At 56.4% G+C, this 19,382-nt stretch overlaps 7 protein-coding genes across 7 annotated transcripts; 4 read left to right on the top strand and 3 right to left on the bottom strand.

Annotated features, from left to right (window-relative positions):
• Nucleotides 1-1,100: 1,100 nt before the first annotated feature.
• Nucleotides 1,101-1,955, bottom strand: W97_07302 (SIR2 family histone deacetylase; the record flags this gene model as incomplete). Its single annotated transcript, XM_007785280.1, has 2 exons — nt 1,101-1,729; nt 1,784-1,955. 2 exons carry the CDS (start codon nt 1,953-1,955, stop codon nt 1,101-1,103), a joined length of 801 nt encoding a protein of 266 aa, XP_007783470.1.
• An 88-nt stretch (nt 1,956-2,043) lies between these two features.
• Nucleotides 2,044-4,259, top strand: W97_07301 (uncharacterized protein; the record flags this gene model as incomplete). Its single annotated transcript, XM_007785279.1, has 9 exons — nt 2,044-2,157; nt 2,213-2,585; nt 2,645-2,809; nt 2,861-2,893; nt 2,942-3,069; nt 3,118-3,822; nt 3,877-3,995; nt 4,043-4,169; nt 4,230-4,259. 9 exons carry the CDS (start codon nt 2,044-2,046, stop codon nt 4,257-4,259), a joined length of 1,794 nt encoding a protein of 597 aa, XP_007783469.1.
• An 853-nt stretch (nt 4,260-5,112) lies between these two features.
• W97_07300 (uncharacterized protein) lies at nt 5,113-7,169 on the top strand (the record flags this gene model as incomplete). The annotated part of the gene is made up of 3 exons (XM_007785278.1): nt 5,113-5,520; nt 5,588-7,012; nt 7,065-7,169. The coding sequence occupies 3 exons, from the start codon at nt 5,113-5,115 to the stop codon at nt 7,167-7,169; spliced, it is 1,938 nt and encodes a 645-aa protein (XP_007783468.1).
• A 1,565-nt stretch (nt 7,170-8,734) lies between these two features.
• Nucleotides 8,735-11,648, bottom strand: W97_07299 (uncharacterized protein; the record flags this gene model as incomplete). Its single annotated transcript, XM_007785277.1, has 2 exons — nt 8,735-9,178; nt 9,234-11,648. 2 exons carry the CDS (start codon nt 11,646-11,648, stop codon nt 8,735-8,737), a joined length of 2,859 nt encoding a protein of 952 aa, XP_007783467.1.
• Nucleotides 11,649-12,880: 1,232 nt separating this feature from the next.
• On the bottom strand, nt 12,881-14,866 carry W97_07298 (mitochondrial Rho GTPase 1; the record flags this gene model as incomplete). The annotated part of the gene is made up of 3 exons (XM_007785276.1): nt 12,881-13,036; nt 13,087-14,804; nt 14,857-14,866. 3 exons carry the CDS (start codon nt 14,864-14,866, stop codon nt 12,881-12,883), a joined length of 1,884 nt encoding a protein of 627 aa, XP_007783466.1.
• Nucleotides 14,867-15,825: 959 nt separating this feature from the next.
• On the top strand, nt 15,826-17,879 carry W97_07297 (uncharacterized protein; the record flags this gene model as incomplete). Its single annotated transcript, XM_007785275.1, has 7 exons — nt 15,826-16,386; nt 16,438-16,605; nt 16,658-17,013; nt 17,073-17,358; nt 17,415-17,582; nt 17,638-17,713; nt 17,791-17,879. The coding sequence occupies 7 exons, from the start codon at nt 15,826-15,828 to the stop codon at nt 17,877-17,879; spliced, it is 1,704 nt and encodes a 567-aa protein (XP_007783465.1).
• Nucleotides 17,880-18,773: 894 nt separating this feature from the next.
• Nucleotides 18,774-19,145, top strand: W97_07296 (uncharacterized protein; the record flags this gene model as incomplete). Its single annotated transcript, XM_007785274.1, has 2 exons — nt 18,774-18,835; nt 18,890-19,145. The coding sequence occupies 2 exons, from the start codon at nt 18,774-18,776 to the stop codon at nt 19,143-19,145; spliced, it is 318 nt and encodes a 105-aa protein (XP_007783464.1).
• Between the last annotated feature and the right edge of the window lie 237 nt (nt 19,146-19,382).

Here is a 19,382-nt window from a genome sequence, read left to right as displayed (position 1 = left end):
TGATTCACACGTCAAAATTACGGAGCGATTCATAATGCCGCCAGGCGAGCCAGTTGCCAGTGTTGATGTCAAAGACGTCACATTGCTTTATCGGGGTTTCGGGCTTTTAACGCGTCCGGCACGCTGGCGCAGAGATTTAGTGCCACCGCCTGAGGACAGGCGCAAGAACGCGTGGCGATCTCTTGGTGCAATCCTACTCAGTCCAAACAGCCACGCATTTTTGCTTGCGATCTTGAACAAGATCGTGAGACGCACCTGGGCGCGATCCCGCTAGCAGATCTTGTGGGAGCTGACAAGGCGCGCGTCATCCTGGTCCTTGTGCTCTTCTTCACATGCTCGGCTTAAACGGCAGTCAGTGTCCGATTGAAAATCTGCTTGATTAGAAAGACGGAACACGCGTCTAAACACACGCCGTCCGCCCACCTACCGCGGCCCCTTGAGTTCGAAGCCTTACACCGCACTGGAACAACTGGATAATCATCACCTGCTTTCTGGGGCCCCGCTCCAAGACCGTGGATGAAAAAAGAGGAGGGGTTCGAGTGTCCACGCGTCATCCAGACGACGTCTTAGTTGAATTCAGAGCCAAGAGATATGGTAGTCTTGATCTTCAACTGAGAGATGTCTCAGCACCATGCGATTCGCCTTGGATGGACAGCTTGGAGAGACAGATCTGGCGCAGGCATCGCGATTCTAAGGCGGCCTAGAGTAGGCCTCCGGTATTTTGCTAGGTTCTTATTTCCTGAGAGAAGGCATTTGCATTTGCTACGATGAGCTCTCCAGCGCCAATGGCCGGGACGTCTCCAGCTTTATTTCCGTTCTGCTGCAACATTGAGCACAAGTCCTATCAAGAAACTCCCTCGTATCTTCCATGTTTCTCATGACTCGTGTGCAGTCTCACATATGTACACTTGCACTCGTACCTCCTGATTGAATAACCCATGCACATATGATACCAGGGGACTCCAGAGCTGCATGGCTCTGTGTTGACTGCTAGAGACCGACAAATCCGTCGTTTGGCACACAAAAAGGCAGGCTCCGACTGCGTCCTAGACCAGGAGACATCAGTGTGGACCAACGCCATCTACTAGCTAATTCATCCACTAGAGCTTTTCAGTAGGCGCACTAATCTCTCCAACGACCGACTTCAGGATCTCGGGAACAACCTGTCCCGCATCGCCTTGGAAGAACCAGTCATCCTTCCTTAGCCCGCTTGATGGGGCATCTGTCCTCTCCGTGTTTATCACTGCAACTCTCGCTCCCTTGGCTCTAGCTCTGTCAACATACGCAGCAGCTGGGTATACTCTTGCGCTCGTGCCAATTACCATGATTAGATCAATCTTCTTCGAGGCTGTTAGCCAGTCATCAATCGTAGAGATGGTCTTCTCGGGCAGCATCTCCCCAAACCACACGACGCCGGGTCTCAATAGGCCTTCTTTACATTTCGGACATTGAGGTAGATCCTGGTAGCGCAGCTCCGGAAGCTGCACTCTTGCATCCGATATATCCAGTTCCTTCTTCTTCGCCCTCAACGCGTCTGAAACAGCTTGTCTTGCCTCGCTACTCGTAGGATCTGGCTCATCTACTGGAATCTCCAGCGCCGGCACGATGGGATCGGCGAAGTTGTTCTCTTCCGCAAAATCGCACCAGAAGTTCGTACACTTTACGTCGAACAGGGACCCGTGCAGAAGCTGTAGCTTCTCGCGCGGATGTCCAGCTCTCTGCGACAGACCTGGTGACTGTATCAGCCCAGCCGCGCCCTACTAAGTCTGCTGTCGGGTGATACCATCCACGTTCTGACTCAGTGTCATAAACCCTTCTTTCCGCTTGGCGAGTTCTGCCAGTGCCAGATGTGCTCGATTTGGCTGGGCTTTCAATGCCATGTGTCTCCTGTACGAATAAAACTGCCATACCAGCCCAGGGTCGGCTCGAAATGCCTCGGGGGTTGCTAAGTCCATTGCATCGTGTGTCCGCCACAGGCCACCGGCACCTCGAAATGTAGGTAGGCCCGAGGATGCGGACAAACCTGCGCCTAGCAGGGCCAATATGCGATTCGAGCAGTTGAGATGCTCGGAGAAGGATGCGAGCTCGGCGGGGGGGACAATGGGTGGTTTGGCCGTCGAGGCCATCCTGATGAACTGTCTGAGCTGCAGGTTGGCGGTATTTCAATGCGTCGAGCCCGCAATCAACCGTAATGTTTGAGAAGTGACTAAAGGAACCACCGAATCCTGGCGCACTGCTCGAGGAAACAATCACCGCCGACACTGTCAAGCATCAACCGTTGCCTCCAGCTGTCAAGGGCGACGTCACAGCTGCTATCGATAAGAATGAGCATCGATTCGGTGCCGAGAGAAAGCGATCCTCGAGCAAGAAGCCGCTGAGTAGGTCGTCCATCATCGCGGATATGAACCTATGCTCGCGCGCATTGCGCAACGCCTTGAGAGCACGGCAATGTATCAATCGACCGGCGTGGCGGCTACCGGATAGAAGATGCGCGCGGCGAACATATGCATCAGTTTCCGCAGCAGACCTGCAGTTCGGCCAACCGGTGCATGAGACACATCCTCATCTCGTCCAGGCTGGCGAAAGTATGCTCACAAGACGCGCCCGTATGTGTGAGCGGATCGCTAAGTGGTACTGCTTCCAGTCACACCGGGGATCACCGCTCTCGAGTATCACCAGCGACGCGCGAAGCTTGCAGAAGTCCTCCCTACAAACTCCATAGCCATCCTCGCCGCGTCCGACACCAAGTACCGATCCGGCGCCGTCTTCTACGAATTCCACCAGGACCCAGACTTCTTCTACTTGACGGGTATGGGTGCATGGATTGCATACGAGGATTGTAATTGATGCGATTATGCAGGCTTCAACGAGCCGCAAGCCCTGGCTGTTATAGGTAATAGTACTCGGGGCTCCGCGAAGAGCTTGTATTGATGGGCTGTAGAGAAGACTGGAGCCGGTGATGAGCATGCCTTCCACCTCTACGTCCGATCTAAAGACTCCAAGGCCGAGCTGTGGGATGGAGCGCGCTCAGGTGTACAAGCGGCACAGGATGTCTTCAACGCGGACGAAGTATGCGGAACCGTTAGCATTGGAGATACCAAAGGCTGATCGTTGTAGTCTGGCGACATCAACCGCGTTTCATCGATACTTCCCGACATAGTCCGGAGGGCTGAAGTGGTCTACACAGACCTACCCGGAAGCGTAAATTCCCAGTCTGCCTTCACGCAGTACCTGACAGGCGCCGCACCTCAGCCAACAGCAGGCTTGCCAAAGCTACTTCAGGAGGCCAGGAACACAGCTGTACGGCCGCTGCGACCATTGATGAATAATCTCCGTGTCACCAAGAGCGAGGCGGAAATTCGCAACATGCGTAGAGCTGGTCAGGCCTCTGGACGCGCCTTCACAGAAGCCATGCGCCAGGGCTGGACAAAAGAGAAAGACTTGTGGGCATTTCTCGACTACCGATTCAAGGCACACGGCTGTGACAGCTGGGCGTACGTACCTGTAGTTGCCGGAGCTGAAAACGCTCTCAGCATCCACTATGTGCGGAACGACGACGTTCTCAACAAGGGAGATCTCGTCTTGGTCGACGCTGGGGGCGAGTACGGCGGCTATATCGCGGACATCACCCGAACATGGCCGGTAGATGGCAAGTTCTCAGACGCGCAGAGAGACTTGTATGAGGCTATACTGAAAGTGCAGCGGACCTGTGTATCATTATGCCGTGAAGACGCGGATATGACGCTTGATAAGCTGCATAAAGTCGCCGAGAACGGCCTCAAAGACGGGCTGAAGCAACTCGGTTTCAATATGTCAGGAGACGTACGAACTCCGATGCCAGGTCGTAGATGGTTCAGTATTAACAAACATCATTAGGCACTCGTGACACTCTTCCCGCACCATCTCGGTCATTACATTGGCTTGGACGTCCACGACTCTCCAGGCTATCCCAGGAAGACGCCCTTGAAGACAGGACATTGTATCACTATCGAGCCGTAAGTACATCAGTTGAATCACAAGGAGTGTTTGCTGACTTTCGCAGAGGTGTTTACGTTCCAAATGATGAGCGGTGGCCAGCTCACTTCAGAGGCATGGGCATACGGATCGAGGACAGTGTATGCATACAACCGGAGAGCCCGTTGGTCTTCACGCCGGAAGCAGTGAAGGAGGTAAATGCTATGCCCTCATACTATTACCAGTTCTGAGACTAATGTGATTCGGTTCCCTAGGTTGTTGACATCGAGGCCTTGCGGCGTTGAACTGGAAGTATGGGGTGGGAGCTGTGAGCGGCTTGTAATCATGGCATTGAAGCATGGTGTTGGTCTAAGGAGGGCTCTCGCACATATTCTGTAGCACAATCTAGGCCTCCTGTGAGTTAGGAACAGTTTTAGGCAAGACTATATAGTGGTGCTGATCGAAGTACCGGTACTTGAACATCTTCCAAAACCACGCTGGTAGTAGGCCACTCGGTGAGCTACGGTCGGCACTACGCGTTCGGGATGCATGTTTAGTGTTTCGCATCACACTCTGGCAGTTCGCAACACGAAAAGCAGTGGTTCTCAAAGCTGCTCGCGCCCATTGGGCGGTTGCCATGGATGTCACGCTGAGTAACAATTTCCTGTCCTAGCGTGAACTGCGAGCTTGGACCCAGCGAGACCTCGTAAACCGGCGCTCCATGCCACAACAATCACACCAAGCACAAGAGAGAGGCCTTCATTGACCTCACTCGATGCTTGCCCTTTCTCGTGTCCTCTTTTCGTGCGAGCACTTCGACCTTGTAGCCGCAGCCCCAGTTCTCGGCGCGTCATGCTGCAAGCCCTGAGCTAGAGACGCATCGACGTGTAGCTGCTACGCGACTTGTCGTGCCCCTCCAACACGACGGCCCGTCGACCAAGTGAGTCCTGCACAAATCTTCACAACTTCCTATCCCGAGGACTCCACACATTTTTTGTGGTTCAATCGTCAAGGGAGCCTCCTTTGAGTTCGAAACCTTGCTACTGGAGGGGGGTCCCTGCGCAGGTGCTGACTTCCTCGCTCAGACTTCTTCTCGCTCTTACATCTACATCCATGGCAGCGGTTCCAATACCACCCTCACCCCGGATGCTCTCCAACATGGCAAACCGTCGTGTGCCTCTCGCAAACATCCCTAATGCCACCAACTCACCCTTCCGAGCCGTCAACGCGAAACGGAAATCCCACGCGAGCGACCAACGCGACCTCGCCTATGGCCAGCCACCACAGAAGAGGCAGATGATAGAGGTTGATGACGAGGAGGCACGGCGGAACAACTTGCTGAAAAGGACCGCGAACAACCCTCCTACTGCTTTGCAAAAGAAGTTTGAAGCAGCTCGAGAAAGCAAGCCGGCACAGACACAGAAGCCGACGAGTGAGAATTTGGAAACCATCCGACAATGGCAGAGGCACTACCGGAAGGCCTTCCCACAATTTGTCTTCTACTTCGAAAGCATATCAGATGACGCGAGGGTAAAGATATTACGACAAGTTCTCGCGCTAGGAGCAGTACGTTGCCTTCACTCTTCGGGTACGTATCGTTACTCTGGGCTAACCTCTTCCTTCTTCTATACAGCGAGAGGAAAAGTTCTTCTCCAGAGTCGTGACGCACGTCGTAACTACACGTGCTATACCACCAGAGCTATCAACGTCCTCTGACTCTAAAACACCCACATCTAACCTCAGCGGATCCCACGACAACCGTGAGCAGCCACGAAAGACCGTCAACATATCCCTGCTGGAACGCCCAGCCGACCTGCAGAATCAGGCTTTCCAGTCGAAGACGAGGATGATGCTCGAGACAGCGCTGCAGAAGAAACCGGTTGACCCTACAAAGAACGACGTGCTGCACAAAGCCCGGGAGCTAGGCATGAAGATATGGCCGCTGGAAAAGTTGCAGCGGATGATGACAACAATGTTCAACACGGAGACTGGGGAGCAAGCACAGGTTGGGTATAACACCCGCAGTAATGTTGCCGCCGTCGCGCCTCTCAAAAGTCGGGAACCCGATCTAGGGCAGTTGCTCAAGAACGAAAAGCTGAACGGACACGCGGATCGAGCCTTCGGTGTAGCTGCCCAGGACATGATGCAGTTTCAGGGCCACTACATATACATCCACGACATCGACGAGAAGACGAAGCCAGTCATGATACGGGATTACCCCCGAGTGAAGACGAAAGAGGAGGGCAAATGGCCACAGTTTCGCCTCACGAGTGAAGGCAGGTGTCCGTTCGTAGAAGACCCTGCACACCTCAGGCGGATGCAGCTCAACGAGCAGAAAGAGAGGCTGGCCAAGCTGAAGGCTCAGTCAGCAGCACCGAGAACACGTGCTGCCGCTGCCTTAGAAGCAGCTCAGCAACGTGCTCCCGCACAGGCGCCAGTAGAAAAGAAGGTCTTAGGAGAGAACATGAACGCCACCAACCGTCCTTCAACAGCGAACCCACTGCCTACCGACAAGGCTTTCTGCAAACCACTCGACCCTCCGAAGACGATACCCGCCAAGAGGGAGAACCCAGACAGCACAAGCATGCCGCCACTGTTTGGTAGCGTGCAAGCCAACATGCGACCAGCACCACGGTACGCAGGCGGCGAACCCGTTGCCTCTGGCGTCCAGCCATCAAACATCACATCCGCCATCCGGTCCAAGATGATCTCCTCGACTGCTATCTCGTCGACCGCCCCGGGGCCGCGTGCAGGCACCAGCAAAGAAGTCCACCAACTCAAGAGGAAAGTTCTCGAGAAGAACAATGTACCGTCCGCAAACAGCATTCCTTCTTCCTACATGAACGACGTCAGGGCAGCCATCAACGGCGCACCTACCCGAGCCGCGAAGCGCAAAGCGCAAGAGAACCTGGCCCAGATCAACGAGGAGGGCTTGTCAGACGAGGAGAACGCGACACGTCGAGCGGCCGTGGCCCGGCAGAAGAAGAAAGTCGTCGAGAAAGAACTCAAGCCTGGGTACTGCGAGAATTGCCGGGAGAAGTTCGCTGACTTTGATGAGGTATGTTGTTCACTTTCCGCTATTCTTGAATCTCTACTAAACAGGTGTCCAGCACGTCATCTCTCGTAAACACCGGAAGTTCGCGCTCGATGCTAATAATTGGACGGAGCTGGACGAGCTGCTGGGCAAGTTAACCCGTCCGATTAGGGGGGCGTGAACTGCATCAACGGCGTCTACCGACACTATGTTTTTATCCCAACACATCAAACCCCCCTGGCGGCCGGCATCTGAAACCCTTCTTCGTCGCTGTTGGCGCAGCATCCTTTCCCTAGTCCGTCATCCAGGTGCATTCAGAGCGTCACGGATCATGCAGCATTCCCTTTCTACTTTTCACCTTCCCCATTACTGCCTTGCTGCATTTGGAAGCGCGCCGAATACCCCAACCACAACCGCATCGCATCACTTGCTCTTTCATCACCGCACTTGCATTTCTCGGCGCTCCTTGTTTACTTTTGCTGTTGCTTTGGTCCACGAGCTGTATGACTTACGGTTGGTATGACCGATAATAAGTTACTGCATCCCCTTTCCGCTGTAAATACTGTTTTGTTCCGGTTTATCAAGGTGTGAGCATTGTTGGGTCTCTAAGGCGGAAGGTCGTCGAAAGTTCTGCCTGGCTAAGATGTGTGGCTACTGCTGTGGCTACTAGTGCTGCTATTGCTGTCAGTGGAGATGGGGAGTGTGGAAAGCTGTGCCTGCACTGGGACCGAGGGGATGGGCATCCTTAGATAGCATTATTTGTAGCAAGAAGCACAGCCTGGCGGCTGTAAGAAGGAGAACCTAGGCAGATGAATCCATCGTGCCTAGTTACCATCACATTCGTGTCCAAACCTCGACGATTTTGACCTGCCCATGTAGTGTGATCGGGCAGAAATCATAATATCAGACTCAACCCATCTCTTGTAGTTCCCCAAAACAGGCCTCCACTTTCCACTACTCCACCGCACAACCTCACGCCGTGTCCAGGATCCCATTACCGCCGGCGGCACGGCCAACGGGGCTCAGCTCAAGCCCAAGCAAGCGTTTTATGCACGGCATCGAGGCTCACAGCAGCACCTCACATGCACACAACGCACTGTATCAACGACGGAAATCCCATCTCTGTAGCTTCTGAACAGGGGCCACCACTTCGCTACCGCGTCTGTCCCGTCGAAGCTCTGTGTACAGCTTTCACACACTCTCCCCTCACCCCCATCCACTGCTCCTGGTCTCGACCTCCTGCTCCCCTAAGATCGCCCAAAGCAAAACCCACAGCTTCGCGCGGCACACCCCTGACTCGCGCGCTGGCATAGATACGGGTACGTTGTCCATCTCATAGGGCGGACACAACATCCGAGCAAGCACGAGGACAAGATGTGAGAGGCTTTAGTCCAAGATGAGAAGAGATGCGGGGGCGCAATGGTTAAAAATACGTAGTCGCACCACTATAGCACCGCAGCATCGACGCACACTGATTGTGTGAAGTGGATGAAAGATGGGACTGGGGGAAACGCTCCGGCCGCTATGCATCCTAACGCCTTGCACCACTGATGCACCCCCTCCCCTCCCCCCAACCTCTGGAGCAGCCAGCCCAAAAACTCCTACACCCGATCTTGTGAAGCCTCGAGAGGGAAAGAAGGAAAGCCACCAGCGACGGCGACGGTAATCGCTGAGCATGAGAACATACCGCAACAAGTCTTAACATTCGAGGTCCTTTCCACCACGTTTACGGAAACTCGCTCAACGCTACCATAGCTCCCCCGGGCCCTTCCCTTCCTCGCTCGATGAGCTGTCGAACAGACTCTGACTCTGCTGCCTTTCCCTCTCCCGCTCCTGCTTCTCCTTTCCATGCCCCTGCCCCCACCCCTTCAACTTCTCCTGTTTCTCCTGTTTCTCCTGCTGCGGCTGCTCCCAAGGTGGCTGCCACCCGCCTTTCGCGCCCGGCTGCCCAAGATAGTGCTGGCTGCTCGCGACGCTGTAGTTTCCATTCGTCCTGAGCTGGGCGGATGTCGGGAGGGCGAGGGTGCGTTGCGGTGCTGAGGATTTGGAGTCTTCTGAGGATACAGGGTCGGGGAGGAGATTGTCGAAGTTTATGGGGGGGATGGAGGGGGCCGGGTCCAAGGAATGGTGTGTGCTTGGTGCGGACGTGGTTTCGGGGGGTGGAATTTGCTGCTGCTGCGCTTGCTGCTGCTGTCCCTGCCGTCAGCTCGATCCGCTAGCCAGTGCCGATGTCCGAGCCGCCTACCTCCTGGACGCGCTGATACAGCGACCCCTCCGGAGCCTGATGCTGCTGTTGCTGCTGCTGCTGCTGCTGCTCCATCTTCTTCTGCTGGGCCTGCTGCCGCTGCTGTTGCTTCTGCTGCGCCGCGTTCCCGATCTGGATCTGCGGATGCATCTGCTGCACCTTGGCGAGATAGCTGTACATGAAGTTGCTGAGCAGGACCTGTGAGTACAGCTCGCGGCGCGGGTTCGCCAGCTTGATGTGCGCCATGCGGTAGATGGCGCGCTCCTCGAGGATGCTGAAGCGCGTCCAATTGTAGTCGACGTCGGGCCGCAGCATGCGGGGAGGAGGATCCGGCGAGAGGCCGCGGTCGCGGGGGTTCTTTTTCGATTTGGAATCGCCTTCTTTCTTCTTGCTGGCGCCGAACAGTGAAGAGAAAATCCCAGATTCCTTCTCCTTCTTGGCTTCGCCGGAGGACTTGCGGTTGGGGTCTTTTTTGCTGCTGCCGTCGTCGAGGCGGACGCTGTCGCGGTCGAGGACGAGGCTTTCTCGTCCTCGTCCGCCGTCTATCGAGGTCTGCAACACGTCTAGCCGGGTGCTGTCGCTTGCTTTCGTCAGCTTGCCTTTGCCCTTCCTCGACGCTTCTTCCTTCTCCTTCTCCTTCCGCTCCCTCTCCTTCTCTTCTTCTTTGCTGTCGCTGCGAGAGAACCAGCTCCAACTCGTCTTTCTCGCGCCGCTATCCTGGCCAGCCTTCTTTTCCTTGGGCTTGCTCTTGTCTTCTGCAAATGTCGGGATGAAAGAGAGCGTGTCAGTCCTTGTGTTGCCTCCAGGAAGCGGCGAGGGATGCGATGCCATGTCGTTCAAAGTTTGATCGATGGGTTTTGGCGGCATGCCCTGCCGCATCATCGGCGACCTGCCAGGCTGCTGTCGCAAACCCGGTGGACTCCGTGGCGGCGGCGTTTGGGGTGTGTACCCTCCGGGCCCATCACGGGAGGAAACACGCTCGGGCCGTGGAAGGGTCGGCATGGAACTTGGACGGTGAGGCTCCGAAGGAGGCGGCGTTTCGATAATCTGAGGCACTGGAGGTTGATATCCTGGAAGCGGAGCTGTGGTTCGGCCATTAGAAGCGATGCGAGAGTGGAACTGTTTTGAAGGTGGAGACGTGTGAGTTTTGGGTTCGGGTATCGATTGTGTCCTGGAGTCTGAGTCTTTGGGAAAATCATGTGGCAGCGGCGGTGGGGTTTCGTCCGGAGGTGATGTCTTAGGCGGGCGGCGTGTCGGCCGTGAGAAGTTCTCGGGTGTTTCTGATCGGGCTGGCATGGGCTCAGTCTGCACCCGAGACACGCCCACCATCGGCACTTCATGATTGCTGTCAACTGGCGAGACCTGCGGAGAGCTCTCCGTATCCGTGTCCGCATGCCTGCCCGCTACTCTTTTCGAGAACGGAAGACGTTCGCCCTTCTTCAGGCTGCCTTTCCGGTAGTTTGTTCGCGTCGAGCGCCTCAAAGTCTGACCAGCCAACTTGGGGGGTAGTATGGGCATGTCCTGACTTGCGGGCACCTCGCCACCAGATTCCAGAGATCTACGAGATGCGTCTATGCTGAGCCGCCGCATCATCGTCGAGGGATCGTTGACCAGCTCTTCCAGCGCCTGCAAGCTCGTCCCATCAGGACTAGACGGGCTTTGGCCTGGTATCGACCTTTTCCTCTCCAACCGCTCAGCACCATCCCTGTAGCCATTTGGTCCGTCGATTTGCCTTGAAAGCATGGACTTCTTCCTCCGCAAGCCGCTGCCTGATCCCTGCCGCTCGAATCCAGCTCCCAGGAGAGTGTCCGAATCTCCTGATCTGCGCTTGATTTTGTCCACCCTCTCCTCTATGAAGGTCTTGAACTCCTTCGGGGCAAGCTCCGGATGTAACCTTGCGGGAACCCAGAAAAGCCTCGCCGCATCGTCATCGGAGTCGGAATGCGAAGGAGCCACGGCAGGGACTCCGAAATTCGACCCAAAGGATGGCAGATCCGGATCCGACGCATTCACGTCCATTGACATCCGCCGTATGGCTTGTAGATTGCTGAGCTCTTGAGCCACTGCTGCTGGACTCGATTCGTAGTCGATGTCATTGAGCGGGAATTGCTGCCGCGCTGTCTCTGCCGAGTCCTGGCGGCTGATTCGTGGAGGCGACATGGGAGGTGACAGGGGCCCTGTTTCGTGGCCGAGAGAGGGTGGGGGACTCCTGGGAGAGGGCATCTTGAGGGACCCGTTTGCGGGCTGCGGTATTCGTTCGTTGGAGATGGTGTGCGCGAGGGGGGTTCTGGGCGGAGACGATCGTGGTATTTGGAAGTAGGAGGTGCTGTTCTCGTGGTTGTCGTTCGAAGGGGAGGCTACGAAGCTCAATGGCCTTGAACTGCGCTTGTGCTCGTAGTCGCCGCCTCCATACATGTCTCCAATGGCCTCAGTGACGTGATGGCTGTCGTCGCTTATCGAGATTGCTGAATGGTGGCCGCGCCTGCTCTGGTATACTCGCTCTAGCTCGCGAGCTCTCTGTGAGGGCTGTAGAGAATATCCTCATTAGCATCCACCACGGTGCAGAGTGGGAGGTAGCGTATGCGGAGTAGCGTAGGTGATTGGGGGTCTGCCAGATGCTGAGCGCACACGCAGGCTCCTGCAGCCAGCTAGGAGACATTGGCTGCACTGAGCCCGCGGCGGTGGAAGACAGGCAGGAGTACGAACCTGCATAGCTGCAACGCGAGGAATGCAGATCCCCGTTGGCAACGAGGCTGCCGCAATGACGGGCGCAAGACAGGGCTACTCCGGGGTCGAGCAGCAGATATCATCGAGTGTCGTCGGCTATGAGGTGGTAGGAATAGCTGGCGGTGATATTGGCGTGCTGCATCAGTGCTAGGGGGTTTACCTGATGCCAGTGCTGATGCCGCAATGGGCTGGACAGCGGCGGCTCGCTTGCCGGGAGTGGACAACGGTCGCCCCCCAGTCAGCCAAGGACTCTACACATTTTACACTTGCATTTGGGCCGGGGGCTTGTCAAGGGCTGTTTTACCAATATGGATGGGTTGGTTCGTCTTGCACTCGCCGATGACGGATGCGAATACCAGCAGCATCTGGCCTGAGGCATCTGGAATCGCAACTTTAAAATAGGTACATTGTACCTAGGTACCGTTGGTCCACTTGCGGGGCAGACCTTGTCCGCAGCTGCAATGCAGCCACTCAAGCAAGGGTCTAGCATTGGTTCGTCATGATCAAGAGCGGCATGTTGATATTTTACGATACGAGCTCCTTCTCCATCTGTACATGCATTTTCTTATTCCTGTACAGCTCTCCCCCAACCGCAACACCGACTCACGTTATCCCGTCGTCACAATCTACGGTTCGCTAAGCGCTCGGCGCGCATTGGCGCAATATCGCAATACTGCCGCGTCGGAGTCTAACCAATGGCTGCTACACAGTCTCCTGAGACCGCCCCCCTACTCCTTAGGGGGCAATGGGGGTGGTCATTGCGACGGCGCAGTGAGTGCTACTTGTTCATTGCTCTACCAAACCAGGCTTTAGCCATCAGACTGAAGCTGCCGACCTTGAGAAGACATACCGGCTCTGGCGTCATGGGCGATATTCTGTACTACGTCGTCTATGCACACAGCCGGGGTAACGGACCAGTGTCATGAGGAGGCTGACGCGCTCTTCTTCCATATAATGACCGCGGCCGCAACCGCGCAAATAGTCGCGCCAAGCGCGATATACAGACTCGTGTTGTCTTTCGGTTCGTCATCCGACTTCGGAGAAGCCGTAGAAGGATAAGTCGCGCACTCCGCCAGCTACGACTCGATCAGTCCCACGAAGCCGACAGACGGAAGGCATTACTTACATGAACGAACAGCTCGGAGATGGAACCCCAGGTGACGCTAACATGCAACGGTGCCGCCATGTTGAGCGAACCCGTGTACACATCCGGCTGGGCCTCACTGCGCTGCACCGTCTTGTCCTGGTCCGCCTTGAGCGCGGTATAGACGGCTGGCAACTCGTCCAGACGGGGGAAGCGCTTCCGCAGCTCGACAATGTGCTCGAAGCTGTCCGGGTCGCTGGAGTCGTATGTGTAGCAAAGCAAGTCGCAGGCATCCAGCTTCGCCTGGTTCTCGAGGATAGCGGGTTCGAGCTCGCCGAGCTCCTCGAGGATGAGGTAGCATTGCCTGCCTCCCTGGAGCTCTACGCTGTTGACAGCTGAGCGGGGTTTGATGGTAGGGTTGTGGGTCGTGGTGAAGGGCCGGTTGAGGAAGGCGGAAAGGAGCGAGCTTTTGCCGCTCCCGCTGGATCCGAGTACATAGCAGAGGAACACATTCCGTTCCACGCGGCCGGGTCGGTTGCGTCGCTTGCGAGCTTTTGTAACTTTGAGAGCGGAGGTCGTGCCGCCTCTGTCCGAGCTTTCGAAGCCTAGATATGCGAGGTATTCTAGGGTGGTCTTTGGCTCTTCAAAGGTGGTCATGCTCCACTGTGCAAGCCAGCCTTGAAGCGTGATATAGCCTGCTTCGTTACGCACAGTGCACGACGGGAAGCCCGAATCTACCCAAGATGCTGGTAGGCCCGGTGTCGGTGCGAACAGCGCGGCAAGCTCGGCATCATTCAGGCCGCCGTCGTTGTCCTTATCAAAGAGAAGGAAGAGGTCCACGAAGAAGCGATACCCTGCTGGACTAAGCTCGGCAGAGGAGTACTGTGGTACGTCGGACTTGGGATGCAGGAAGTTGTCCTTGATGCTCAGACTGTCAGTGTACTGGAACTTCCTCAAGATAATCCATATCGTCTCGTGACGACCCTTCTCTGCAAAGATCTTGTTCAAAAGCAGGAAGCCTCTTTCGTCGATGCCCTGCTCGGTTGCGGACTCGGGCACGTATCTTTGAATTGATCGTTTGATGTTCATAAGCTCGTCGTTGGATAGCATTTTTTCAAAGCACTTCAGTTGGAAGTCTTGTATCTCCTTGTCGCTCAATCGGCCATCTTGGTCCTTGTCGCACAGGTAGAAGACTCGCTGTAGAGCAGAGACGGCAGCCGGCTTCAAGGACGCCTCTTTCGAGTCGTACAGCGGGGCTATAGGATGCGTAACAGCCTTCTGGCACATGAAGAAGACCTCGTTGATGTTGTGGTGCTCCTTGGCGCTCGTCCGTATACACGAATCGATCTCCTTGAACTCGTTCATGACCGGCAGCATCTCATCCGCAACAATCTGCGCTATTGTTCCATGGACCTGAAGATCTGACTTGTTCGCGCATAGCACGACGGGGACATTGACGCCGAGCGACCTGAAGTATGGCATCCAAAACAACGCCACACGCTCATAACTGTAGTGGTCCGAGTATACCAGCAGTATGACATTGCACTTGCGCAGCTCCTTCCGTAGATTGTCGCGCTCCTGCGGCAGGGCGGAAGTGTCGATGATGGTGGTAGTGACATTTTCGGGCGTGCCGAGCGTGGGCGGCAGCGTTACCTGGGGGAGCACGGGTTGGATCTTGGTGGTAACGAAGACGTCTTTGACCAGAGAGGTGATCAAGCTGGACTTGCCAGTGCCTTCGTCACCGCAAACACAAATACGGACTGAACAGAGACTCGTCAGCGGCGCCAGACAGGGCCAAGAAGCCTTGCGCACCTGTGGCCATTGCAAGCGATCATCATCACTCCATCCACGTTGTTCCTGCTTGGGCTTTTCGGGTGCTGGGTGAGAGCGATTGGGACGGCTCAGGCAGCGTCTTCGTGCGGTCAAATCTACCGAGTGCTCTAGGATATCGGTGTGCGAAGCTCTTCAACCAGTGTACCGGCAGGCTGGCAAGCCTAAAGCGAGTTCGAGGACTGGCTTGACGCTTCGGAGGTCGATATGATGGGTCTTTACCAGCCCTGTCAAAGGGCGATCCTCCCCTGTTCGGGCTAGCAAGCGGCCGCCCACGAGGCACCGCATTTCTGGAATCTGGGGCGGGTTAACTAGGTTGTTCCCGAACAGCGGCTCTCCTGATGCTTGATCTTCGCGCAGCACACACCCGAGATTTTATCCCGGAAAGATCATTGACACGACTGCCGCGGAGGAGCTTTCTCCGCCTATGGGATTTCTACGCTGAAATGCTTACCCTGACGGGCGACTTCGGCGGCAGATGTGTGGTCCGGCACTTAAATTAGCCTGGAGCCCATGCGGCGCCCCACAGCGCACGCTTCCCCACGCTCTCTTCGTCTTCAACGTCTCCGATGTCATGTTCGATGTCTGTTCGGACGGTCGTCGCAGTGACAATCAGGGGAGAGGCATCGTGATCGCGTTGCGGGAAGGCAGAAGCATCGACACGCCATGTTGTAAGTGGAACGGAGTACAGCAGCCACAGCCATCCCCGCCCAATCGCGCGCTGCCCTACGAGCCGCGATTCCAGAGATTCACGCTGATAACCGCATGCGCATGGCAGCGTGATTCCACCACCACCTTCGTACCCGCGCCAGGCCAACGGCGGAGAGCCGCTGCAGACGAACAACACCATCGGCCATCCCACGGGCCCCGAGTTCCAGCTGCTCGTCGGAGAAGGTATTTCGTGCCTTCCACCCGCACATCGCCGCAGGACATACCCTCACAGTCTCCCTCATGCTAGGCACCTACGTCCTGCGCGATGACCTCCACCTGGCGACTCCCCCACCCCATCCCTCAGAAGCTCCGCCGCACAACCCGAACCCGCTGGCTACGGTTATCCAGCCGCCGACGGCGGGCACCAAAGTCTCGCTAGCAGCAATCGCGCCGCGGCAGCACTCGAACCCGCAGCTCTTCCGCCTCGACACCTTTGCGAGCTCGCGGTCACAAATCCCGCCCAGCATCCAAGAGGCGCCGAACGAGACACCCAGTTCCGGCGGCAACGGCGCGGCGCAGCGGCGAAGCAATGGCCTAGGACCGTACAAGTCGAGCCAGGCGCCCGTGTTCGGAGAAGGCAATCCCGCGCTCGCGGTGCCGAACGGGAAGGAGAGCAAAGATCCCTCGAAGCGGCGGAAACCGAAGAACAACATTGTCAAGAGCAACTCGAGCTTTGTGTCAAGGGTTATACCGCACGAAACGCTGTCGAAGCGGTTGTCGGAGCGTACGCCTGATGGGCTGTTCATATTTGCGAATGTCAACAGGGCCTTACAGTGGCTGGACATGTCGTCGGCGAACAAGGTTGGTTGGCTTTGCTGGGGACTGCGGGACGTGCGCTCACGGTTTCAGTAGGAGGACCAGTTGACGAAGATTTTGTTCACGAAAGCGCATCCACTGTGCCACGATATAAACCCTGTCACGAGAAGCGCGACGCATATGGACATTATCATGGGTTTCTCGACGGGAGACATCATCTGGTACGAGCCCATGTCGCAGAAATACGCACGGCTCAACAAAAATGTGAGCAGCAACGGTTCCAACTCTAGACACATCTCAGGCTCACCTCACACAGGGCGCAATCAACGGATCAGCAGTATCGGAGATCAAGTGGCTACCAAACTCCGAGAACCTCTTCCTCGCCGCGCACATGGATGGCTCACTAGTCGTATACGACAAGGAGAAAGAGGACGCCGTCTTCACGCCCGAGGAATCCGTTCAGTCAGAGAAGCCCTCAAGCGACCCCGGCCACCGCTTCTCCCTCCACATCCGCAAGTCCGTTCAGTCCAAGAACCAAAAAACAAACCCCGTCTCCTACTGGAGCATCTCGAGCCCGCAGATCAACGCATTCGCCTTCTCGCCAGACAGCAAACACCTAGCCGTCGTCTCTGAAGACGGATCTTTACGCGTGATCGACTACCTTAAGGAGCAGTAAGTGCCGCCCCGCCCCACTCCGCCATCAGTCCGAACACTTACCAATTCCCCCGCAGACTCCTAGCCGTATACATGTCCTACTACGGCGGCCTGCTCTGCGTCTGCTGGTCCCCCGACGGCCGGTTCATCGTCACAGGCGGCCAAGACGACCTGGTCAGCATCTGGAGTCTCGAAGACAGCGTGCTCGTCGCGCGCTGCCAGGGCCACAACTCGTGGGTCACGGGCGTCGCGTTCGATCCGTGGCGGTGCGATGAGCGCAACTACAGATTTGGCAGCGTCGGCGAGGATTGTAGGTTGCTGCTGTGGGACTTTAGCGTTGGGATGTTGCATCGTCCGAGAGCGGTACGTGGGTCTGATGTTCTGTTGCTGATGCTTGTGCTGATGAGGTTGCGTTGCAGGCTTCGATGCGACCCAGAGGAAGCGTGGCGTCGCAGCTTCCGCGCCTCAGGGCGGAGAGCACGACAGGCCGCGTACGGTCGAATTCGAACCTCACGGCGCAGAGCAATGGGGACATCGTGCATCCTGTTGAGCCGCGAGCGCGCACAGCGATGCTGCCAGCGGTTTTGGTGAGGCATTCTTGCTGGCGGCCGCGCGAGGAGAGCGTGCTAACATTGCGGGCAGGCGAAACCCGTGGACGACCATCCATTGTCCTGGCTGGGATTCGAGGAAGATTGCATTATCACGGCTTGCAAAGATGGTGAGTGGTCTCATGCTTGGCTGAGTCAAACTCTGGCGGCCTGTGAAGATGCGACTGACATGTGTGTCGCAATGTAGGCCACATTCGAGTCTGGGACCGTCCCAAGGAAGGAGCGGCAGGCAGCGAAGGCACAGTCTCGACCTCTGCCAGCACAGCGAATCTGTAGGCACCCGTCTAGAACGATGCGGCGTAGATACCGGCGCGATGTTTGAATGGATTTTGGCTAGAGTACGTGCCTGGTTCCACAAACGACATTGGTGGACTTGTGTCACATGCGATAGACTATGCATTGTGGGCCTCTGTCGTGTACACCGATGTACTCCGAACCGGCGACCATGATTTGTTGTGGGCGGACTTCCTCACGAGCCTTGGATAGACAGGTTCGACGATAGGTTAGCCGCATGAAACGTGCGGAAATCCAAGCGCGATTCGACGTGGTGCCTTGGTTGGCCGGTGCCTGTGCTGAAGATAACAATCCGACAATGACGAGAACACTTTGCTTTCACCGTTGGACTGGCTCCACCGGTTCGGAGGTGTGCACGGAGTGGAGTGGTGGTCCGCCGCTCTTTATCTCTGAGTTTTCACTGTGCGGCACACCTAATCTGCTCAGGTACCGCAGTGCTCGGCAATGACAAAACAACACGGCGTTGGCTCACCCTGCCACGCCTGATGATACGAGTGCACACTGTTCCACACGTAAGCCGCCCGTCATGGTATTTGCGGACCTTTCAACAATCATCGCCGCATCCCACTCGGGAGCGCCGCATGTCGGGTCGCTAGCAACGGACCTTGCAGGCGCTAGCAAAACAAGCCCTTGTCGTGATCAAGCCATTCCGCCGCCACTTGCCGTACAGCCCTAACACACGACCAGATACGGGAGAGAAAGAGCTATGATGCTTGCGTCCGTCAACGGCGTGAAGCCGCGCTGACTAGAGCACCGCTGGCTGGCACCGCAATTGACTCACCTCTCATATCTGTCCTCCAAACCCCATCCTCCCTTTCTTGCTTTGCACCATCACTGAGCATCCCTCGAGTACCGGCGGATAGTACAACACCTGCCATGGTTGCGAAGATCCTTGGTGGTGGTGGTGGGGGCCAGGGTAAGCCGCTGCTTCAGATAATGTACGTCCGGAGCACTCCCCCTCTGCCACCAGGAACGCAACTGACTCCCACCAGACCAGACAACGATGTCATCCTTCTTCAAGGCCGCGAATCCGAAGCCCCGGCAGCGACCGTCACGGGCAAACTCGTCCTCGATACGCCAGACGACATCAATGTGAGGGCCATCAGAATCAGGCTGGAGGGCGTGCAGAAGATCGCGTACGGTACCATGCCATCCATACGGCCTGCGGAGCAGACTGGATGGGCAAGCGAGCTACTTGAGGCAGATCACACTTCTGTGAGGGGCTTGAAATTGTTCGGAGCAGCATAAGGCTCCTTGAAGTCTCCGTCGAGACGCAGCAGCTGTGTCCAACTGCGCGACCTCAGTGGACACTCAGAGCACATCTGCATGTGGATCCGGAGAAGCAACCTACGCTTCAATTCCAGGCCTCACCGGCGCAGAATTGGCTATGGATGTGCCTCATATAGCTCGCTCCCGCCCCCAGGCTTGCTTCGCGGCCTACCATAGACTGCTTCGCTGACAGCTCACCTCAGATGGCTGCCCAAT

Source organism: Coniosporium apollinis (assembly GCF_000281105.1).
Source record: "Coniosporium apollinis CBS 100218 chromosome Unknown supercont1.40, whole genome shotgun sequence".
Taxonomy (NCBI): Eukaryota; Fungi; Ascomycota; class Dothideomycetes; genus Coniosporium; species Coniosporium apollinis.
Note: the sequence above shows the minus strand (reverse complement) of the source record. Positions and strands in the feature narration are given on the sequence as shown.